Here is a 23,831-nt window from a genome sequence, read left to right on the forward strand (position 1 = left end):
TATTCTAAGGCTACTAACCATTTAATCAAATCAGTGAAGTGTTTTAACTTTTGGGTATAATCCATGAGGGCTCACTTGGTTTTGAGGGGGGGGGGGGCATTTCCCCCCTCTTTGAAAAAACAAAAATGCATGGGCTCCAAAGAGTGGGGGGGGGCAGTTCTTCTTCCTATTCCGGAAAGACCAAAATACGTGTTAAATTTGGATTGATGTTACATTTTGAATGCTTCGATCATTAAGCCTGCATGAATATCAATATATGGGTTGCTTGGTTGTTAGCCTTTCAATAAAATTAATTTTTTGCTTTTTAATGATAAGATGCATGGCCATTAACCATTCACCGAATTAGCCAAGTGTTTTCTAACACATAAATGTATTTGCTAAAGGCTCAAGGGAGTTTCGGGCGGGGAGCAGTTCATACCTCCTCCACGACGAAAGTACATATGAAGCATAGATTCTTGTATGTACACATGAAGCATAGATTCTTGTATGTACACATGAAGCATAGATTCTTGTAACGTCTCAAATGTTTGGAGCTTAAAGCATGAATGAATAACAATATATGTTGGCCTACTGGGAGTGTCAAGCGGTGTATTTCTTCTTCTCCTTCTAGGAAAAGCCAAATTACAAATGAAGTGTGTTTTTTTTGTACCATTTGAAATGTTCCGAACTTTAAGTGTGAACGAATATGTACTGGAATGTACTGCTTTTGTTGCTCGGTCATTAACTATTTAAGTGCTTTCTAACGCAAATGTATAATTCGTAACTGCCGATTGGAATTTAACAGGGGGTAATTCTTCTTCCCCTTTTGGAAGAGTGAAACACATATTAGGCGTGACTCTTGTACTGTTTCGAATCATTACGCCGCTCATCTGATACGAAGGTATTTATTGTAGCAGCAATACAGTATTATGATAATAACTGAGAAATCATGATAATTATTAATTATGATTTATTAACCATTTTCAAGACATTATAATGAAAAGTATTGTCTAAACTTTATTAATTATTATTTATAAATCGTGGCCGTAAATGTTATTTTGACTCCTTAAATTGCAGTAAATTCTTTAAATTATTTACAATTTACTAATAAACTCTTTAAATTACCTCATACCTAAATATGATTGTATTTCGTATCTAATATACGAGGTATGAACTCATGTAATATTCGAATCAACATGTAATGCTGCTTATCTGACAAGGAGGTATGTATTTTAGTAGATTTACGATAATTATTAATAAATTATGATTGTTATTAATTATATATTATTATTCAAATTATTATCAAAACATTATTAATAATTTTTTACAATGGCCTTATATGTTATTTTGATTCCTCAATTTGCAGTATATCCAGCCATACGCTCAAAGTTAATATAATTTATCCGAATAGTAAAAAAATTTCATTGGTATTTTTTTGATGCATCTAGATATTTTTAGATGATTTGGTTTAAGATCAGGTTTGATAGCTAATATTGTTTTTTGTGGAGTAATTGTTAGAGGAAAGACTGAAAAATTCCATTTCGCCCTTGAATTATATACTGTGTGGGTCCTGGACTTGGATGTTTGCTTTGAATACACTTTATGTGATTTGATGCGTTGCCTCCTTTTAAATGTCCGTTGCCTCCTATGAAAATTGCTCTGACTCCCCTTTCTAGGTTTTTATCTATTAACTGGACAACAATGATGAGAAGAGTAATGTCGAAGAGTTATGGACGTCTTTAAAAAACTACCACGACATTTTTTTATTTAGCTTTTTTCATTTTATTTTTTCATATTAAGTTATTGGAGAAATTTTTGAAGAGTTTTGTTGAAGAGTTATGGACGTCTTCAAAAAACTACCACGACATTTTTTTTTATTTAGCTTTTTTCATTTTTTTTTTAATATTAAGTTATTGGAGAAATTTTTAAGAATTTTGTTGAAGAGTTATGGATGTCTTTAAAAAACTACCATGACATTTTTTTTATTTAGCTTTTTTCATTTTTTTTCATATTAAGTTATTGGAGAAATTTTTGAAGTTTTTTTTGTTGAAGAGTTATGGACGTCTTTAAAAACTACCACGACATTTTTTTTTTATTTAGCTTTTTTCTTTTTTTTAATATTAAGTTATTGGAGAAATTTTTGAAGAGTTTTGTTGAAGAGTTATGGACGTCTTTAAAAAACTACCACGACATTTTTTTTATTTAGCTTTTTTCATTTTGTTTTTTATTTTAATATTAAGTTATTGGAGAAATTTTTGAAGAGTTTTGTTGAAGAGTTATGTACGTCTTTAAAAAACTACCACAACATTTTTTTTTTTATTTATCCTTTTTCATTTTTTTTTTTAAATATTAAGCTATTGGAGAAATTTTTAAGAAATTTATAAAAAACTACCACGACATTTTTTTATTTAGCTTTTTTCATTTTTTTTTTATTTTGTTTTAATATTAAGTTATTGGAGAAATTTTTGAAGAGTTTTGCCGAAGAGTTATGGACGTCCTTAAAAAATTATCACGACATTTTTTTTTTATTTAGCTTTTTAATTTTTTTTTTTATTTTTTTTATTTAGCTTTTTACCTTTTATTTTTTTTAATATTAAGTTATTGGAGAAATTTTTGAAGAGCTTTGTAGAAGAGTTATGGCTGTCTTTAAAAAAACTACCACGACATTTGTTTTTTATTTAGCTTTTTCTATTTTATTTTTATTTTTTTATTATTAAGTTATTGGAGACATTTTTGAAGAGTTTTGTTGAAGAGTTATGGACGTTTTTAAAAACTACTACGACATTTGTTTTTTATTTATCTTTTTTATTTTATTTTTTATTTTGTTTATTATTAAGTTATTGGAGAAATTTTTAAGTACTAAGACTGAAAGGAGTTATTCCAAAATCTTGTTAAATGAAGTATGGATACTAAACCTTACTCTTTATACCATATTTATGTAGTTTCGTTGATATGCAAAAAAGTTGGTTATAGCGATCAGGTGCACGGAAACAGGGTCGGAATCTTGCCTACGGACGAGGCCCATCTTTTTCCTAGATAGAGCGAGATCGAGCCAACACAGGCCGATGAGTTTCCCCGAAGGCCAGGCTGGACACCTCTCCCCCCCCTCTTGGAAGACTAACTTTATATGATTAAGGCAAATTTTAATGATGTATGGGCAACAAATATTACCCCTTTCTGGCAAAAAGTCTTTTTCAACGGCCCATTCTGTAATATTTTGTAGGCTTGTCCCCCAGAAAAAGTGTTTGTCTTGCCCTCTCTCCCCTTCGTGGTTTAAGATAACATTCAGAAAAGCCGAGAATAAAACATCACGAGGAACCCTAAGCAACCACTAATTCCAAAATTAAGTCAGTATTACTGAAACATTGGTCTACGATAAAAAAAAGATAAAAATAAAAATACATGCTGTACATGAATAAAAAGACCTTCGTCTTTTGCCATATATTTGCCATATATTTGCCATAATATTTGCCATAATATTTTGCCATAATATTTGCCAGGATAAATAAAATGAAAATTCGTGTTGCCATGGTAACGCCTTAAATGTTTAGAGTGACGAAGGGCTTTTTAAATTTATAAATAGCCTTGCTTAAAAACGAATTTGAGATTTATCGTCTGAATTAAAGGTATACAAAATCAATGTTAGAAAGTATCTCAATGCTTCGAAAATTATGCTTTCAAAAGTTGAACTTTAAGAGAATGATGAAACCATTTAGAAATGAGAAATAGACTTGCTTTAAATGACGTGTTTAAAAAAATGCAATGATTTGGGAAAAAATGTGATATGTTTTAAGAAATGTGATTTTTTATTATTCGAATTTAGAGGTATCTAAACCATCTGGATAAAAGTATATTCAAATTTTTAAAGATGTAATTTAAATACTTATAAAAGTATATTTTAAAAGAGTTACGATAGAATTTTAAACCTTAAGGAATAACCTTGCTTGAAAAAAACTTAATTGGTTATTATCGGAATTTAAAGGTACTTAAGATCAGAGTTGGAAAAGAACTTAAGTACTTACAAAAGTATGCTTAAAAGTTTAATTTTAAAAGATGCAAGAAAAGTTTTACACGTTTAGAAAAAACTTTGCTTGAAAAAGAATTTGACAATCTGTTATCTGAATTTAGAGGCATCTAGAAACATGTTTCATAAATCTACCAGAATGCTTTGAATATCATACTTTCAAATGTATGACTTGTAAAGGGTGGTGGTTAATTCTCTATATTTAGAAAAACGGAGAAATTTGCTTGATGTAGGAGAATGTGATGATTGATTATAAGGATTTAAATGTTATCTAAAATCAGTGGTGGAAAAATTCTATCCCCCTCCTCACCACCCAAAAAAAACACCAATAGCCGCTGGTCTATTGGCGCCCCCTCGTGTGTGTTTTTTTTTTTAAATATAACCTGTGTATCACTTTTTTGCTTTCGAGAAGATCCTCAGTTTGCTTCTCAGGGGATCTTTTCTTAAGCCACGGTCGGCGCTTTATATACCCAGGGGATCGATCCCTCGAGCATGATATTGGTAGCCATTACTTGGTTCAAGCCATCCAATGTCGGCTGCGTATTCCACAAAATACCCAGCCTTGTGGTCAGATACTGGGGAAAACAGCCTGTGGCTGGAAAGGGGACTGAAATTAGCAGTAGTATGCCTCTAATTATGCCCAATACTCTTAGGGCCGTCATGATGAGGTATTCTTTGTTAGAAAAGAATTTAACGATTTATTGTTTGCATATACAGGTAACTAAACTCAGTGTTTGAAGAGGATTTAAACGTTTTTGATAAGGGCGCAAAAAGACTGTGTCCTAACAATACCTAATTTCTTCTGAATAGCCAGTAAGGGTGTAAGACAAATACCAGTAATCCAGACTACGCTTGGTTGTTATAACCAAAGTATAATCACCTACGGAACAAGTACTGACAAAACCTATCCTCTCCACACAAAAAAAGTGACCCTTTGTATACCTATGCGAACCTGGCAACTAAAAACCGTAGTTATACAATTCATCCCAGTCACTCGTCGCATAATCTAGCATAATTATTGGCTGGAGCAAAGTACTTTTGCTCGGAGCGATTAAGTAGTACAACATTTTGCGTCTAGAGGCGCTGAGGTACGCGGGATCACTTTTGGAGAGTTTTGTCAGTACTTGTTCCGTAGGTGATTATACTCTGGTTCTAACAAACCTGCAAAAATTAATAAATAGAATACGTCAGGAAGCGCTGTATAAGCTCTGTGTTGTAAAGGTTTTAGTTTTAAGAGTTTTAACGAATTCGGATGTGAATTAAAGGAAGGGATATAGTGGGTAAGGGCTATTGTTACTTAAAAAAATTTCGGAGTTCATAAATTTTATATATTATATACATCTTATGGTGGTCTTTTGTGTAATTTCAAAATATTCGTTACTTCTGGAGCTCAGAAATACAGAAGTAAACTCAGTAACTCATCACTCCAATTTTTTGTTAATTTTTTTTTTTCTTTAGTTGTTGTCTGATGTCTAGATCAACTGTATATATGTCTTGGGCTGGATATCGGCATTGAATTTTGAAAAGAGATATTAAAATTCGAAAAGTATTAGAAATTTAGTAAATTTTTTCGGAAGAAAAGTTTAAGTAGCGGTTTTAATACTTAAGGTGATCCAAAGCAAATTAGAGTAGTCGATTTTTGGATGATTTTCGTGAAAAATTGTATTTTTCAATGGGTTTGTTTGTCTTAATTTGTTTATTCCTAAAGGTTCTTCTATCAAAAACTTTTGACGTCTATTCATGTAGAATTTTTCCATCCGGAAATTTAAAATTGAATAGTGTGCATACAAAAAATTGATCATTTCAAATATCGATTAACGGAATGATTGTATCATTATTTAATGTTTTTTAATATCACACATCTTTAAATTTTGTTGAAGAGTAAAATGTTCTGCTTTTTGTCCATAGAATTGTATTTGTCCAGGAATTTCTAGGAAATTCCTTTTAGAAAATATATTGGGAGCGTATTGCTTATTTAAATTTTTTGTGCATTTGCTTATTGTTATTGCATGTGTTGCTTTGGTTTGCTTTACTGTGCTGAAAGCTTTGTAGAATATATTCACTTATTTTACTTTTTTTTTTACTTATTTTAATATTGTTTTTACTTGTTTTCTTAACTTATTTATGCTTATTTTGGTTTTGTTCATTTATCTAAACTTATTCTGTTTGTTTTAGAGAGAGACTGCAAATACTTTTATTTTTCCTTTGTTGCGTTTATATTTACTTATATTATTAAAGATGGAACAGAGGAGCCTTCGCTAATACGTTTGGGGGGGGTTAAAGGCCTGTCGTATCCTTGGAAGACCATGATTTTTGTGAATTCACAATATTTTCATTTATAGTCTTCATAGAATTATCTTCTTTAATTTTTGACGAGTAATCTCTCCCCCCCCCGTCACATGAATCAGCTTCTTGCATACGTGCCTGAAGGAGCCAAAGAATATGTTTGCTTATAGGTGGTTTGTTAATAATTTTTTTTTATTTTTATATCATTTTAATTACAGTTTTGAATTTATTTTTTTATTTTTTTTTATTTACAATAATTTATTTATTTTTATGTACATATATATATATATATATATATATATATATATATATATATATATATATATATATATATATATATATATATATATATATATATATATTTTATCGAATAGGTGACCCTGACTACAAATTAAAGTGTATAGGTTTTTGGAAAGAAAATTTCAGATCGTATCTTATCACTTATGACGAATTGGACGCTTTTAGCAAATATCGTTGCTGGGTAAGCCTTTTTCAAATATTTCTTAAACTGTTTTTTCTACTTTTTTTTCACTAATTTGATTCTCTTCCCGAAATTTCATTAGAGAAAAAAACAGATGCTTCATTGATTTATCCCTTTTTAATTGTCTTTTAACTAGGCTTGTCTTGTTAAAAGACAAGCCTAGTTTCAACTGATCGTAAATGCTGCGTGTCTAAGTAGTGCATTGAATGAAGTTTCATTTAACAGAAAAAAAAGATGCACCACACAAGAGTAAAAGCACAAGTTATTGCACCAGAATAGCATAAGTTATTGCACCATGCACCAGAAAAAGAGAGTTGGAAACTAATAAGAGTAGGGACATATAAAGAGTCAAAAATACAGTTTGCTTCTGAGAAAAAAAAACACCCAGTACCATCTAGCAAATCCAAATAGCTAATCATCAAAATCTGAGCAAAAATATTAGTTATATTGATTTTATACCTTTATAGGTTTTTGTACCTCTCTTGGGGCGGGCACTGGCAGTTTAGTTGAATTTCTTTTTTTGATTGTATATAAAAGTGAACTGAACTCAATTGTTAATTTTCTCTTTTATTTAGTTATCTTTTTTTTATTTTTCTCTTGTATTAGCTTGAGAACTTGGAATTTGGGGTTGAGAACTTGGGCTTCTTTAATTTAAATGCCTAGATCTCTAATTGAAATAAAAACTGAAATTAATTTAAATTTAACTCCATTCAAATTTTTAAGTTAGACTGTGAATTGCTTTACTGTCAACGCCACTAGTAGTGTTACATATCAAAAAGCTTGAGAGTCAGTGCGTCTAACTTGGCCTTCTAGTAACACAGATTAGAATTCTTACATGAGCTAAATACTTTCTAAGACCACACTGGCTATACATGACGTAAGCAGCGTATGTTCGGATCTTGTTCAGTAAACTCAAAAAGTTTAGATTCTTGTTTGTTTTTTTTTTCTATTTTGTTTGGCACCGAGGACAAATTGGCGGAGTTCCTTGTCGAAATGTCTGCTTGTTTTTCGTTTTCATATTTTACCACTGTCTGACAAATCCTCGTTTTCTCACCCTTTTTTGGATTTGTTTTTCATTTAATTTATCCTTTCCTCTCTTAGCTTCATACTTACATGAGCTGGGTTCAAACAAGGTTCAAAATGGTAAATTTTTGCTGAGAAGCTGGTGGTGGGAGGGGTAAGTGGATGTTAGAAGGGAAATCGGCCCTTTTCTTGCCTTCAATAACATGGGTCGAATGTGATTGCACGATTTATGCCGTGTTTAAGAAAACCTTGGGTTGGAAAGTTGACTTTTAGCTTTCAGAGAGGAATGTAGACCTTTAATTTCATTAAAAATTTAATAAGTTTTAATAAAATAATTTAAATCTTCTATTGAATTTTTAAAGTTTAGGTGAGTAACATTGAATTGCCAGTGCCACTAGTACTGCTGTAACCTATCGGGTAGTGGCGTTATAACCTATCTAACGCCATAACCTATATAACCTTCTTGTTATAACCTATTCAAGTCCCAAAACCCCCATTCTATTGACCACATTCTAATTCAGCCACTCCCTTCGAACTACTTCACAGGATATTTCCTTTTCTTCGTCATTGTTATTAGTAGCACAGAATTTGTAATCAATACAGGTGACAAACGACAAATTTTTAATCACATATTTGTAATCACACAATTTGTAATCAATGCAGATGACAAACGACAAATTTGTAATCACACATTTGTGAGCACAGAATTTGTAATCAATACAGTTGACAAACGACAAATTTGTAATCACATATTTGTAAGCACAGAATTTGTAACCAATACAGATGACAAACGACAAATTTGTAATCACACATTTGTAAGCACAGAATTTGTAATCAATACAGGTGACAAACGACAAATTCGTAATCACACATTTGTAAGCACAGAATTTGTAATCAATACAGGTGACAAACGACAAATTTGTAATCACAAATTTGTAAGCACAAAATTTGTAATCAATACAGGTGACAAACGACAAATTTGTAATCACAGATTTGTGAGCACAGAATTTGTAATCAATACAGATGACAAACGACAAATTTGTAATCACACATTTGTAAGCACAGAATTTGTAATCAATACAGTTGACAAACGACAAATTCGTAATCACAGATTTGTAAGCACAGAATTTGTAATCAATACAGGTGACAAACGACAAATTTGTAATCACACATTTGTAAGCACAGAATTTGTAATCAATACAGATGACAAACGACAAATTTGTAATCACACATTTGTAAGCACAGAATTTGTAATCAATACAGGTGACAAACGACAAATTCGTAATCACACATTTGTAAGCACAGATCTCCTTTTTTTATCTCCTTTCACTCTTTGTAATTTTCAAAATACCGAGTATGCCTCCTAAAGGTCCTATAATATAATTACTTGGGACTTTTAAAGGCAGTTCCCAAATACCTAGGTAACCTTTAACACATTCCTTAATTCCATTCTCATAAATGTGTCATTTTGTAACATAGAAGAGGGATACAAAAGATCCTAAGCTAGAAAAGCTTATAAAATGAAAACTAAAATTAAAAAGAATCAATAATGAAGAAACTTGTATTGCAGTTCATTGTAGTTCTTTGAATGAAATAACATCTTTATAGAAACTACGGGGTTTATTTTACGGAGCAAAAGGTACAGGTAAAAAAAAATTCCTCCGATCTCACTTAAGATAATCATTGCATCTGCCCCACCCTTCAGGCGAACTATCCTCTATCCGTCCTTGCGAAGGTACAACAACATTCGATTGTCAGTTTTATTTTGATTTTTCCCATGCATGTTGCATGCTAATAAGTTGTGTTAGAAGCGACTCGTTTGCTATAGGGCAGGGGTAGTTGGCTTTTGGACTATACAAAAACAGAATGCAAATTCAAATCCCAAAAAGCACACCCAACTGCCTCTATATTATTCACTAGCTTGTTGGATAGTATTCCTGAATAGAGAACGTCATGACAGCCACCACCATTTAATATTTTTGTTATAATATTGTATCTTCAGGTTAGAGTGAGATGGCTCCACCTGCAATAGAGCCTTTCCTGAATATTTATGTCATTAAAGACATGTGATATGTTTTACACAGAAAAAAAGAAGATAGTCATAGTCAATGAAAAAAGAAGAATACTTCGGTCGAGACCGAATAAATGTGCTTGTCATGTGCTTGTCACACACCATCTAGCTAGGACATCACTGGGAAAAATATGAAATGTCATTTTTGTAACGAGGAGACGTGATTGTTCAAAATAAATTCCTTCAGAGCTGTCGCATGGTCTCTTTTGTTAGATGCTACATCTTCAATGTCCGCTTTAATAATCCCTCTTCTTATTTATTATGACAGCTGGTTCGATACGATCGGTTGTAGAAGAAAAAGCAAAAAGACGTACACAAAAAGACATCCATGGTCATTCAAGAAATTTGTGGGAAAATTAGGAATCGCATTTTTATAAATAGGAGTTTAAGATTTCTGTTCAAAGGTTCTCAGACTTTTTGAGTGTGATTTTTTTCTCTTCTAATAGTATTGAATCTTCTTTTGCGAAAAACTTTTGATGAGTAAATTTAAAACTCGTGAATTTTAAAATACGAATTTCTCTTTTAATGGCACTAACAATTTGACAAAATTTATTCTTATACTTTTTTTTCTTAATCAAAATTTAAAGCAAATCACTAGCTAAATAAACTTTTTGTAAAGCTTCTTTATGCTTTCACTTTTACATTGATGTACTATTGTACTATTGATTAGGAGGGAGGTGGTTCTATATTTTGGGGTGCAGTCAAGAATTTGGGGACAGTTAGGAGGGTGTTTTTATGCCCTCCTCGCTCTTCATGACTTGCTTCTGTTCTATAGAGAATCAATGGTAACTGAACCATTGGCAGTTGAATTAAAAGGAAATTGCAAGCTACAGTGACGTTTTATGTAATAAAGGAAATACTGCGTGGATAAATGCCGTTTTCTACCGTCACATAATAGGAATCTGGTGTTTCCCAGGAGGCGAATAAACAAACAAACAAATCTTCTAGTGAGTAATGATTCATAAAGTAGTTCAAAAAAAAAAAAAACTCTTGTCGTCGTCTTCAGTGAGAAGCTGCTTACGACACGGTGCTGTATTTCTTTCCTAAAGTCGTATTAACAATCAACTGAAATGGCAAAAGAGTGGTAATGTGACAAGAGCAGTGAAAATAATGTTAAAAAAAAGAACACTACGCTAAGCTTAATATCAGTTAGAAAATAAGTTAAATTAAATTCGAAGTCGACAATTTTTTTCCGCAACATATTTTAGTCTTTTTATTTTGAATAACAATGCTGCTTGGAACCTTAGGATCAGAGGGATCTTTAGCAGTCACGTATGCAGGAATGACTTTCTTATGGGTTATGGGAGGGGGGATGGAAAAAACAGGCACAACATATGGAAAATATTCTAATTTATTAGAAAAGTTAATACAATCTATAGAATTGAGGGGCGTGGGATCGAAGTATCCTTCCCCCCCCACTCCGATGTGTTTGTGTGTAGGTAAGTGGCCACCCTAAATTTAGGGCGAAAATAAGTTCTTTTAGAAATCGCAACATTTTTTGTTTTTTAGAAACAACATTTTTAGGTGGTAATATTTTTGTTTACTTTTGAATTAGCTTACTGGTTCCAAAATATTTGCTAACTGCCGGCCAATTGAAAATACGTCATTTAAGTTACAAAGAGTGGAAGGATGAATTGGTAGTAGCCCCCTTATTTTAACGAAGAAATTTTATTTGCATTGGAGTACCAAGGACATCTAAATAAAAACATTTTATCCCTCGACCCATCTTAGTTCTATTCATTCCTTATAACTACGATTTTCCAAAGTTTTTCTTGTGGCTTTTAAAAATTATGAAGTATGTATTTCAGTATCACATTTTCGGGAAAAATTATGAAGCATGTATTTCAGTATCACATTTTCGTGAAAAATTATGAAGTTTGTATTTCAGTATCACATTTTCGGGAAAACTTATGAAGTATGCATTTCAGTATCACATTTTCGTGAAAAATTATGAAGTTTGTATGTCAGTATCCCATTTTGGGAAAAAATTATGAAGTATGTATTTCAGTATCACATTTTCGTGAAAAATTATGAAGTTTGTATTTCAGTATCACATTTTGGGAAAAAATTATGAAGTATGTATTTCAGTATCACATTTTCGTGAAAAATTATGAAGCTTGTATTTCAGTATCACATTTTCGTGAAAAATTATGAAGTATGTATTTCAGTATCACATTTTCGTGAAAAATTATGAAGTTTGTATTTCAGTATCACATTTTCGTGAAAAAATATGAAGTATGTATTTCAGTATCACATTTTCGTGAAAAATTATGAAGTATGTATTTCAGTATCACATTTTCGTGAAAAATTATGAAGTTTGTATTTCAGAATTAAATTTCCGTGAAAAATTATGAAGTATATATTTCAGTATCACATTCTCGTCAGTGTGGTCCACCTTGAATATAAAGAATCAAAACTAGTTAGTTACATTGGACAATACTCTTTTTGTCAGTAAAAGTGCTAAAACTAACAATCTGTTGATCTCCAAAGGCAACTACACTGTCAAAGGAAAGCTGCTACATTTTTAGCGTGCTGACTTTTCAACCAGTTTTTTTTTGTGCTGCTGCTGCCGAGAACTCTGTGAATGCAAATGGAGATCTTCTTTATTAAAAATTGCATTTCCCAATTTTCTTAATTTTTAAAGAAAAATATGGTTCTCTAAGTCTTTGCTTAACCAATTCAAACACACATAAATATAATCATCAATGAATGAGTTAATTTGTTCATCAAAATCACTAAATGTAAAAGCAAGTTAAAAAAAATTTGTTACTTATTGGACAAATAATCACAATTTGGGAATTAGGAAAATTTAAGATTTTCCTAGAATGAGAAATGGAAAATTATTCTGATTCTTCGAACAATTCCACCATCAAGTTTTGTCTTTAAAGTAAAAAAAGGTGTTATCTTAAGTTCATGTTTATCATACAAATACCCATTACTTGGCCAAGATTCTGACTGGAGACAAGTGGGGTTTCTTATATTAATAGTTAATTGCTTTGTCCTTATGAAGAATGTCAATCCCATGTAAATCATCGTAATAATATCAATTTGCAAAATGTTTAAAGCTGGTCCCTGGGATTAATAAATAACTATAAATATGTGCCATCAGGGGCTCTGATTCGTAAAAATACGGGGGAGGAGGGTAGGATTTGCTTTTTATTTTTTTCCTGAACATAAAAAATTCAAAATCTAGGGAGGGGGCAATTTTTTTCAATGAAAATACAAAAGAAAGGTTTTTTTAATATTGGGAAGGATTCAACTCTGCTATTTTTCGATTTCTTTCAGTGAAAATACAAAAAAGGGTATTTTTCAAAATCAAGTTCGCCCTTTTTGTCTTGTATTCTGCAAGTATTTGGTCTTCTGCAAATGTTTTCTGAAGGTCATTTTGGATAGAAACGAAAAAGGACGGTTAAACGGATTACTACCCTTTATTGTGTTGCTATTCTTTATCCTTTGTATTACTAAAATGGTTGTGACATTATACATAGTCATTCCTCAGTCGCTGTAAGTTCCGACTGTGCGTTCTGTCTACAGACAAAAGGCACATAATACAGATGTCCAACTGAGTAGTTTATTTGTAAATTCTTAGTTTATAGTAACTAATATTAAGTTTAGTAACTGTATAGTAAGTTATATAGTTATAGTATAGTAATAGTATAGTATAATAAGTATAATAGTATAGTATAGTAATAGTATAGTATAGTAAGTATAGTAAGTTATAGTAACTGTATTTGTAAATTCGTAGTTTATTGTAAATTCTGTGGTTGTGGTCGCCTGTTTTCATTTTCTTCCAAAAATGATTCATGAATGTTGCGTGTTAAAATTAAAATACCAGGGGATTAGGCTTTGTTAGGTGAAAAGAAAGATGGTTTTTTAATCTCTTTGGCAAAAAACCTTTAAGTTATTTTATTTTCGGTAAACCTTTTTGCATGTCTATACAGACATATTTTTGTATACTATCGACAATCATATTAAATTATAATGGGCTTTTTAAAATATTTAGCACAGACACGCATCTTTAGCAAAATTTATTACAATTATTCCAAGTATTCAATTCAATTTTATTCTAATAAAAACATAAAACAAACATCAATAACAATTAAGATCCTAGAAGATAACTTGTTTAGTACCAAAAGAAAAAAAAAATTAAAGTAACACTGAAAAAAAAAATATTTTAGAATAAAACCTGGCTATTTAGAGCAAATTTTTTAAAAATGGAAATATTAAATTATAATATCAAGTTTTTTTGTGTTTTTATAATACTTGAAGGAAAGTGTGGCTAGTTCAACATTAGAGGGTCTTTTGTTCCAGTGAATAGTAGATTTGTAAATAGGAGATTGCTGGGCAGCACTTGAAACACATTTAGGAATTTTAAAGGCTCTATTGGATGAACAGAGACAGTGGGCTTCCGAATTATTAATATTATATTAGGTTAGGAGTTGAGGTGGAAGATTATTGTGGAAAGCAGAGTAAGCAAGCGATAAATTTAGTTTTTGTATGATTTGATCAAGTGGAGCTATGCCAAAATCTGAATACAAATCACGAGTTGGATATAGACGGGGAAGCCGAAAAACTGCTTTAATGGCGCGGTTTTGGGTAAATTTGAGTTTTTTAATGAAGGACCGTTTAGTATTTTCCCAAACTGATCCGCAATAAGAAAGGTAAGGAAAAATAAAGGAATAATAGAGGGTAACTAGGATGTCAGGAGGAAAAAAATAATTCACACGGTTAATCATAGCAACTTGTCTCAAAATATTGCTGTTATGTAAGAAATATGATTAGAGAATGACAAGCATGAGTCAATAAATACACCAAGAAACTTGGCAACCTCCACTTGTGGGAGGATGTCGGAGGAGTACCTGAGACCAAGAGCAGGTTGAATAACGTTTTTGTTGCAGGAGGTTCTGAAGAATACTATTTGACTTTTTTTGCTATTAATGGTCATGTTATTCGTAAGGCACCACGCCTGGACTCTGTTCAGAAGGACTTGGGCAGAGGTTATTGCCAATGGTAGATTGGTGCCAGTGATGAAGAAGTTCATGTCATCAGCAAATAATACAGGATACACTGAAGGGCCCAGGTCTATAACAAGATCATTGATATACAGGAGAAATAAAATAGGGCCTAGAACGGAGCCTTGCAGGACACCCCTCCGAGCAGGTAAGGGCTGAGAGGATACTCCACCTAGGCTCACACTCTGTACCTTTCCAGATAGATAAGAATCAAACCAAGAGAGGGGAACACCACGAATACCGTAACTATTTAATTTACTTATTAAAATACTATGATCGACCATGTCAAAGGCCTTAGAAAAATCCAAAAATAAGCCCAATACAGTTTTTTTAAGGTCGAGTTGTGAGCGTATGAACTGTGTGGCGTCAATTAGAGCAGGAGAAGTTGAGAATTTCGGCCTAAAGCCATATTGGTGAGGAGAAATCAAGGATACGGAGTGCTGACTGTCAAACAGAAAGGGAGACAGACGTCTGAAGATGATTCTCTCGAGCACTTTGGATATAACAGGAAGAATTGAGATCGGACGATAATTACCTATCTCAGTTGGATCGCCCTTTTTAAGAACTGGAATAACAATGGCTGACTTTAGTAAATCAGGGAAAACTCCGTGGGTTAAAGATAGGTTGGCAATATGCTTGATGGGCTCGTAGACAAAAGGAGATATGGTCTTCAGGAGCTTATTACTTAATCCAAGACAGTCAGGAGTAAAACTTTTAGGGAGAGAACCGATGATTTGAAGTACCTCATTGCTATCAGTTGGGCAGAAGAACATGGATCTAAAATTGAAGCAAGGGAATACAGCCTGTGAGGAGGAGCGGGAGTCAGTATGAGGAACATTAAAAAAATAATTATTAAATGCGTCAGGCGCATGTAAAGGTTCAATTAATCTACCATTTGTGTCTTTAAGGCGAATATGTATAGACCTAGATTTTCTATTTTTTGAGAGTGTATCATTAATGGTGGACCATATCTTTTTCAGATTTCCTTTGCAATTGAGAATTTTTGTATAATAAAAATTTTTCTTCGCTTCACGGATGAGTTTAGTGTATAAGTTTTTATAATGTTTATAATTAGATAGGTCAATATCACTACGGGTCTTACAGGCTAACTTATATAATTTGTTTTTGCGATATGAGGAGACAATGAGGCTATGTGACATCCAGGGGCAAATAGGGATATTTTTCCGGTTAGGTTTGCGAATAGGAAAAGTTGAATGGATAATCTTACTTAGTCTTTGCGCAAAACCATTTGTGGCAGAATTTACCTCTTGACAATTTAAAATATAGGACCAGTCAGTGGTTCTTAGGCAATTAATAAAATGGTTTACATTTGCAGAACTGTAATTTCGAGTAGGTGTTGGGATATTAGTTCTAGACCGTAGAGGTAGTGGTTGCGAAGGTAGAGACAAGTAAATAAGAAAATGGTCTGACAGATCCGAAAATACTATACTTGAGGACAGGTCATTTGCCATGGAAGTGGATTCAAAAATGTTCTCAATTAATGTTGAAGTTGATCTCACAGGATCGACTATACTGGGGGAAAAAATTGAGGGTAGAAGACCACTCACAGTTACCGATTCAAAAAAAGTGTCAGATTCAATATTTTTACCAACATTAAGTAGGTTGCAATTAAAGTCCCCAAGAACTATTGCCTTTTTATGGGGTAGGTTAATAAAATTAGAAAAATCATCAAACAGATTACAAAAACATGAGGTCAGAAATGGAGGAGGTTTATAAAATAAGGAGAGTATATAGGAATTTTGGCCTATAACTATGTTAACAATTATTGAATAAATACATTTGAGATTTATTTTTGCAGAGAAAATAGATTCGCACTATGATGGCCGGGTAAAATTTATAATCGAACGGATGTAAAGTGAGATACCCCCAGAACTCATTGTCAATCTCCTGGGCATATGGATTATTTGGCAACCAGGGAATAAAAAATCACTAGTGTCATCATTATCGGAAAGTCATGTCTCTGTTTATCCTATTACACCAAAAGGGCAGACACCATTAATTGAAATGAAATCTTTAAACTTGAGCCACTTATCCCGGATGCTTCTGATATTGAAACAAAGAACATTAAGGGAATTATTATTTACTAGTTTTGGCTTCACATTGGTAGTAAAATCGAAAATATCAAGGTATTTACAGCTAGCATTTGTTAAGGTACCAGGGGGGCAGCTTATAGGGTTGGCATGCTGATTATCATCTATATCGGGATAATTAAAAGCAATGTTATTGGAAAGGGATAAATTAGTTAAAAACGAAAAGTCACACATTAAATAGTCGTCAGGCGTTCTGATTGTGACTCAGTCAGCCTATGGTGGCTTAAAACACTCAATTGGAATTTCTGCATCGGAAACTATGGTCTCGCCAAAGTGGGTTTTGGCCAAATTCTTCAGAATAATGCATTTCAACTGATTGGGTAACTCTAATTGGGAGATGAGCATAGAGGTAACTGTAAAGCTGGCTAATTTAAAGTACACGTTTGATTCATCTTCCAAAGCATTTGGAGAAACTGTGTGAAATCTGTGGGGAGTAATTCCATGTAGCTTTGTCGGTCTTGATGTCTTTCCTTGCGTAGGATTTTCCGAAAGGGGGTTCTTCAGGGTTTTTTTGGGGGCACTTGCTATCAAGGGGAACCATGGATTAGTTTTATCTCGGATGAGATTATTCTGAAAACTTTCAACACTAGGGGAAGCATTGGGAACTCTTGGTGTCCTGGGGGCTGCTGGTTGCCTGGGGCCTGTTGGTGGTTCAGGGGCTGTTGGTTGCCTGAGGCCTGTTGGGGGACGGGGGACTCTTGGTGTCCTTGGGACTTGCATTGCTACAAAAGGGATTGGAAGTTGTTGCTCTTTTGCTATTCTTAGTACCTCTGCCCTTTGTTTATGTTTGGGACAGTTTCCTTTATCTAGGGACTGGTGTTTGCCCTTACAATTGGTACATATTGGGTCAGATTGACAGTTTGACTCTTTATGGTCCTTGCCAAGGCAAATCTTACAAATGTTGGAATCCTCTCTACAGTATTTATCTGAGTGCCCAAGCTTTAGACATTTAGTACATTGTAATGGCTTCTTTTCTTTGAAAGGCTTGAAAGATTTTTGTTGGCCAAAGAGGAACACTTTGTCAATATTAAATTGTCCTTGAAGCTCAAACAACACAGTTTTAAAGTTTGAGGTTTCAGTGGTTTCGCAACCAAGGGTATGAACACTAGAGACCGGAATGCATTCATCTTTTTCATTCATCAATGCTTCCATCAGGTCCGAGTTTAGAAATGATTTAGGGATATTGTAGAGAGCTAACTTTGTTTTTATCGTGCTTGGGGACCACAGGTGGGCTGTGACAACAACATCTTCAACACAGTTCAGCTCCATTACCTTCTTAACTGATTAGGATTCGTTCAAAAGGATATCAAGGGATCCTGATCTGTTTATATTCATTTTAAAGTTGCAACAAATGGTCTTGAAGAGGAAAATTCACAACTTAGGTAGATCACGGTTGTTAAACATGCAATTATCAGATTGGGGAAATAGTTGAATAATTACCGGGGAATCGGCTGGATTCCTTGAAGGGTTGTTCGTGGTATCGGTTTGATGTATTATTGCTGAATCTGGTGGACTTTTTGTTCTCTGTCTTCTACGCTTAGCCGAGTTTACTATCTTAAAGCCTTCTTCATCTTTTTCAGTATCAGTTGTTGAGGGTGATGGACATTGGGTGGTATCCATGTTTAGGGTATGAATACTCTTCAGAGAGGTCGCTGGTACATACGCAGTTATAGGGGGGGGGGTTCTAGCAAGGACTTTTAAAGATGATTGAAATCGTGACTTACTCATATCCCAATCAGGAGGTTGTTTTGGAGGCTCCTTTTTTCCAGACATTTGAGCTATTCAAACTCACAAATTCGAACACTAATTAGAAATTGTTTCACAATAAATTCAAAATAATCAACAGTAACGAGAAAAGTACCAGTAATCTGGTTTAGTGTTTACTAATCAGTTGCCAAAAATTTAAATATTCACTATTTTAACAAAGTTAAATAGATTAATGGGCCCTAAGCAAATTCTCTCAAAGTTGTCTAGATGTTTTTTGTTGTTGTTTTTTATACCGAAAAATGGTAGCATGTCAATTTTCAGAAAAAACTACATAGCCGTTTTCGAGAAAAAAATTACAGATAAATATACATATTTACAATTACTGTTCGTTAGAACACCAAGTAATCAGAATTTCTTGTGATTACTTTTAGTCCTATCACCAGTTTTAACCTTATGATCATTTAATAAACATAGCAAAACCGTCCTCTAACACACAGTACCATCATCACTAAAATCTTCAAATGATCGCGAAATCAATAAAATCACCATTGCCTAAAATCTGACCCCTTGCTTTAAAACTCCAGGATAGGCCAGTTGGAATGTTGGGATTTTTTTTTCTGTTGTTCTGTCTTATTTTGAAGGTACACTCTATGAATATATTCGATCAAATTCCAATCAAATGATACCGAAATAGTTCTTTTGATGTTGGTTTTGTAAAACCTTCAGAGGTTGCTCACTAATGTTTTTATTTTTATTTTTATTCTTTGCTTTGTAATCTGATTTCTGTCACTTGGTTAGTTTGCAGTCTGAGACTAAAAAATTTACCATCATATAAACCTTGTTGATTCACGAGAAAAATCATAGATCGTCGAAAATTAATTCAGAACTGTCGAAAAATAATTAAAATAGCTGGTTTATATCTACAACTCTTTTCTTTTGATTTATTGCTATGAATGAAAAAAAAGGCGGGCTGGATGATTTCTATTCCTAATATTCGCTTGATTTTGTGTTGTGACAAATTTATAGATTAATCAAATATTAAAAGTGAAATATGAGCAAAGGAATTTTTTTTTTGTTTATAAAGAAATTGGTGATAAGGATTGTCAAACAGTTCGTTGCAAAAGTTAGGAGCCTGAGAAAAATCGCCCCATTTTTGAATAGGGGCAAAGCATCCCTAAAAGGGTGAATGATCATGATGGAGGCAATACCATCAACTTTAGTCAAGGAATTTGCGAACAATTTGTGAAGTTGCTGATAGTGTCTTCCGGAAGAAAGTTAGGACTACAGTTAGGACTAAAGTTAGGAATATTGGTAAAAAAGCTTTATGTTAAATAGAGAGGAGAAGGGGCTTGTACAAGAATTGTATATGAAAACAGAAGGAATGTAAAGGAAGTGGAGAAAGTATTAACATATGAACTAAGGAGGTATGTAAGGGAGGCCATGGATAAAATTGTCTAGGATCTGGGAGATGCACCTAGACGGCATAATAGTAAAATATTGTATTGGCATGTTTACAAATTGAGAGTCAATCCGGACTTGGCCCTGTTAAAGATAGGAATGGGGCCACAATTGGTGATAAGGAAAGAGTTAAAGAGAGATTGGCAGAATATTTTGAGAATCTGCTAAACCGAGATATAGTTGCAGGAAAAGACATAGAGGAAAGTAAAAAAAAAAAAAATTGTGATACCTTGGATTGGAAGGAAGATTTGTTTTGTGAGGTAGAATTAGCGACAATACCAAAAGGATTAAAAAATAATATGGCTCCAGGTGCTGATAGTGGGGTAAATGAGTTTCTTAAATATGGTGGCTCTTAGGTTAGAAATAAGTCACCGAAGATTATGAATATGATTTTTGAAAAAGGGAAAGTACCTAATGGTTTTAGGAAAACCTTAATTAAGCCATCGTATAAGAAAGACGATAGGAGTGAGTGTGGTATCGAGGTATCGAGGCATTAGTCTGGTCTCTGTAGGTAGCAAATTACTTAGTACTGTGGTGCTTTTTAGACTGAGAGATGCCGTAGACAAAGTTTTAAGAGAAGAACAGTGCGGTTTTAGAAAAGATAGAGGATGTGTCGACCAAATTTTCACTCTTAGGTTAATAATTGAAAAGTACCTGAGTTGTCAAACACCTTTGGTCCTCAGTTCTATAGATTATGAGCAAGCGTTCGATTCTATTGATAGAAGAGCTTTAGCAAAGGTCTTATTCTTGTATGGCATACCAGAAAAATACAATAAAGTGATTAGTGCTATGTATGAGAATAACACTTCTGCGGTTAAGGTTGGAAATGAGGTTAGCAGCTGGTTTTTTATTAAATCAGGAGTTGAGCAGGGTTGTGTTCTATATTCTTTATATGGATCATTTTGATAGACTTTGTCTTAAATAGCACATGGAAGGCAATGGGACACCACGGAATCGAATGGGGAGGAACAAGTCTCCTGGCCTTAGATTATGCTGATGATTTAAATATCCTAGACGAAAGTGTGAGCCAAATGAATGAACTTTAAGAGGTTTTTCGAGTTTAGGGTGCTGGAATATGTTTTAAAATTAATGTTAAGAAGACTACGTCACTAAGGCTAGGAATAAGTGAAGATGAAAAGGTGACGTTGGATAACGAAAATATTGATTAGTTTGGCAGCTTCACTTACCTTGGTAGTATTATTAGTAAAGACCTTGGGAGCAGTGAAGATGTTAAAAGTAGAATAGCCAAGGCTCAGGGTGTTCTTTTTTCGCAGTTAAAAAAAAGTTTGGAAGAATTGGCAGAGTCGCAAACCAAGATTAGAATATTGGAAGCTACAGTGATGACGATGGTCAAATATGGTTCTAAAGCATGGGCGCTCTGAAAAGCGGATGAAGATTTGCTAGATGTTTTCCAAAGAAATTGCTTAAGGATTGTTCTGGGTACCCGGCTGACTGACCGTATTTCAAACAATAGGCTGTACGTAAAATGTGGTTCAATCCCGATTCCTAGGGCTATAATTAAAGAAAGGTTGAGATGGCTAGGGCGCCTTCTGCGGATGAAGGATGACAGATTGCCGAATATTGTCCTTTTCGGCCAACTGTCTAGGGCTAAACGGCAGGCAGGTCGTTCCCGTCTGGGGAGGGAGGATGTCATAAAGAAAGATTTAAAGGACATGCGAACATCCTGGGAGGGTGTAAAGAGGGAGGGTTTGAACAGATTGGGATGTAGGAGGAGCGTGTGTAGCTGTGTTGGCCTCAGGTGGCATGGTGCTGCCGTGAGTTGTTAGTAATAGTAGTAGTAATTTGCTTGAGAATATTTGCTAGACTAATGCATTGTGTTTTCAGGCTCAAAATAGTAAAAAAAACCTCGAATTAAAATTAAAACTCAAAAGTGAAAATTAGGCTTTCGTGTTTTGATTTGTTTTGAAATTTTATGACATGAAACAAATAAAACTAATTTGAGAATTTCGATTCGTTTCTTATGCCTACGCTTCGCGCTGAAACATCTAGATTAATTTACATGATTTCGGTTCTTCTTTCATCATTAATAAACTTGTCTTTTTCTTTTATTTTGATTTCTTCCTTTCTTAGGTGTATCAGCGAGCGGACTTGACAAAAGTGTTGTTGTCTCAAGCCTTGGGCCCATTTTGCTCTGTGAGACAAGAAGTTACCAGCTGGAATTACACCGAGGGAGCCGCTGTGGCCTTAAAGATGGAGGAATACGAAAGAGAGCGTAAGTTTTTAGGTGTACGTGAAAAGAAAAATTCGCAATGCAATAAACCGTTTCAGAAATATGTACACGAGAGTAGTGGCGGTTCTGGCCTTTTTTGCGCCTGGGGCAAAATCTTAATTAGTGCCCCCTTCCCTGTGTCCCACAAAATTGTAAGGCTAAATTTTAACATAATTTTATTTATTAACAAATTTATTGATTAATTAAGAAATTTATTGATTAATTAAGAAATTCTATTGTTATTTTTTTATTATTATTATTTTAATTAAATCTTTATTAATTATTTAAGTTATTACTATTTAATTACCTTTTAAATATGTTTTTATTTAATTAATTAATTGATAATGTACTTATTATTTTCCTTTATGAACTGCACCCTCTGCTTTATCTTAATTAAAATAAAATTTGAAAAATTACAACGTGAGACATTTTGGGCCCCTAAAATTTCTGTACTTGGGACAAATGCCTACTCTGTCCCTATCTAAATACCGCCTCTGCACGTGAGTCATGTAGTCAAGTTCATTATGATTTACTTTTAGTTTTTTATTTTTTTATGTCTTCTTTTAGAGTCGGTTAATCTGTTTCTTGATCCGTCCGCTAATCTTATATTAGCATTGCACGACAACGTGGGATAAAAACGGTGGAATTTATTGTACCGTAACTAACTTTCGTAAAGCTTGTACAAAATTTATTGTACATATAATATGAATTTAGCAATAACTCATTTTATAAACGTTTACATGATGAGAACTGCTGAATGTGGAATGACACCCAATTAATTATCAGCTGAACGCCCGCTTATGAAGTTTAAATTTCTTTTAAATATCATTACGTTTATTACGTAGTCAACTTACCGATCGGTGTTAGCCAGCCATTAGACCACCCATTATTGTTTGATTATGTTGCTATTATCCGTCGCCATAATTATCACCATTCTTTTTGCGCTATATCTTTTACGCTATATTTACACTATATCTTCTTGTACCCATACGTCCGGCGAGTGCGAGTTTGCCCGTCCGGCGAGCGCGAGTTAGAGCGCGAGTTTGCCCATTTTCAATTTCCACTTCTGGTTGAGATCCTGTACTGAATTAAATAAAAAAAACAAGTTTTTTTAACTGAAAGTAAGGAACGACGTTAAAACTTAAAACGAACAGAAATTATTCCGTATATGAAGGGGGCTGTCCCCTCCTCAACGCCTCGCTCTTTACGCTAAAGTTTTTTTATTGTTTAAAAAAATAGAGTTGTGAGAAAGTCAAACTTTAGCTTAAAGAGCGAGGCGTTGAGGAGGGGACAGACCCCTTCATATACGGAATAATTTCTGTTCGTTTTAAGTTTTAACGTCGTTCCTTACTTTCACTTAAAAAAACTTTTTTTTTTTATTTAATTTTTGAACGTTTTTGAATTAATGCAGGTTTTGATTTTGGCTCACCGTACATGAATAATTAAAAC

At 33.4% G+C, this 23,831-nt stretch overlaps 1 protein-coding gene across 1 annotated transcript in view; it reads left to right on the plus strand.

Moving 5' to 3' along the window:
* udt (protein undicht) overlaps positions 1-23,831 on the plus strand; it is a 112,717-nt gene that overhangs the window by 81,803 nt on the left and 7,083 nt on the right. The window contains exons 9-10 of the mRNA XM_089096963.1: positions 6,664-6,770; positions 22,244-22,385. Coding sequence (XP_088953089.1) covers positions 6,664-6,770; positions 22,244-22,385 — 249 coding nt within the window. The remainder of the gene's footprint in view (positions 1-6,663; positions 6,771-22,243; positions 22,386-23,831) is intronic.

The sequence above is a fragment of the Artemia sp. Qi Xiang Cuo genome, chromosome 11 (genome assembly GCF_049724085.1).
Source record: "Artemia sp. Qi Xiang Cuo chromosome 11, ASM4972408v1, whole genome shotgun sequence".
NCBI lineage: Eukaryota > Metazoa > Arthropoda > Branchiopoda > Anostraca > Artemiidae > Artemia > Artemia sp. Qi Xiang Cuo.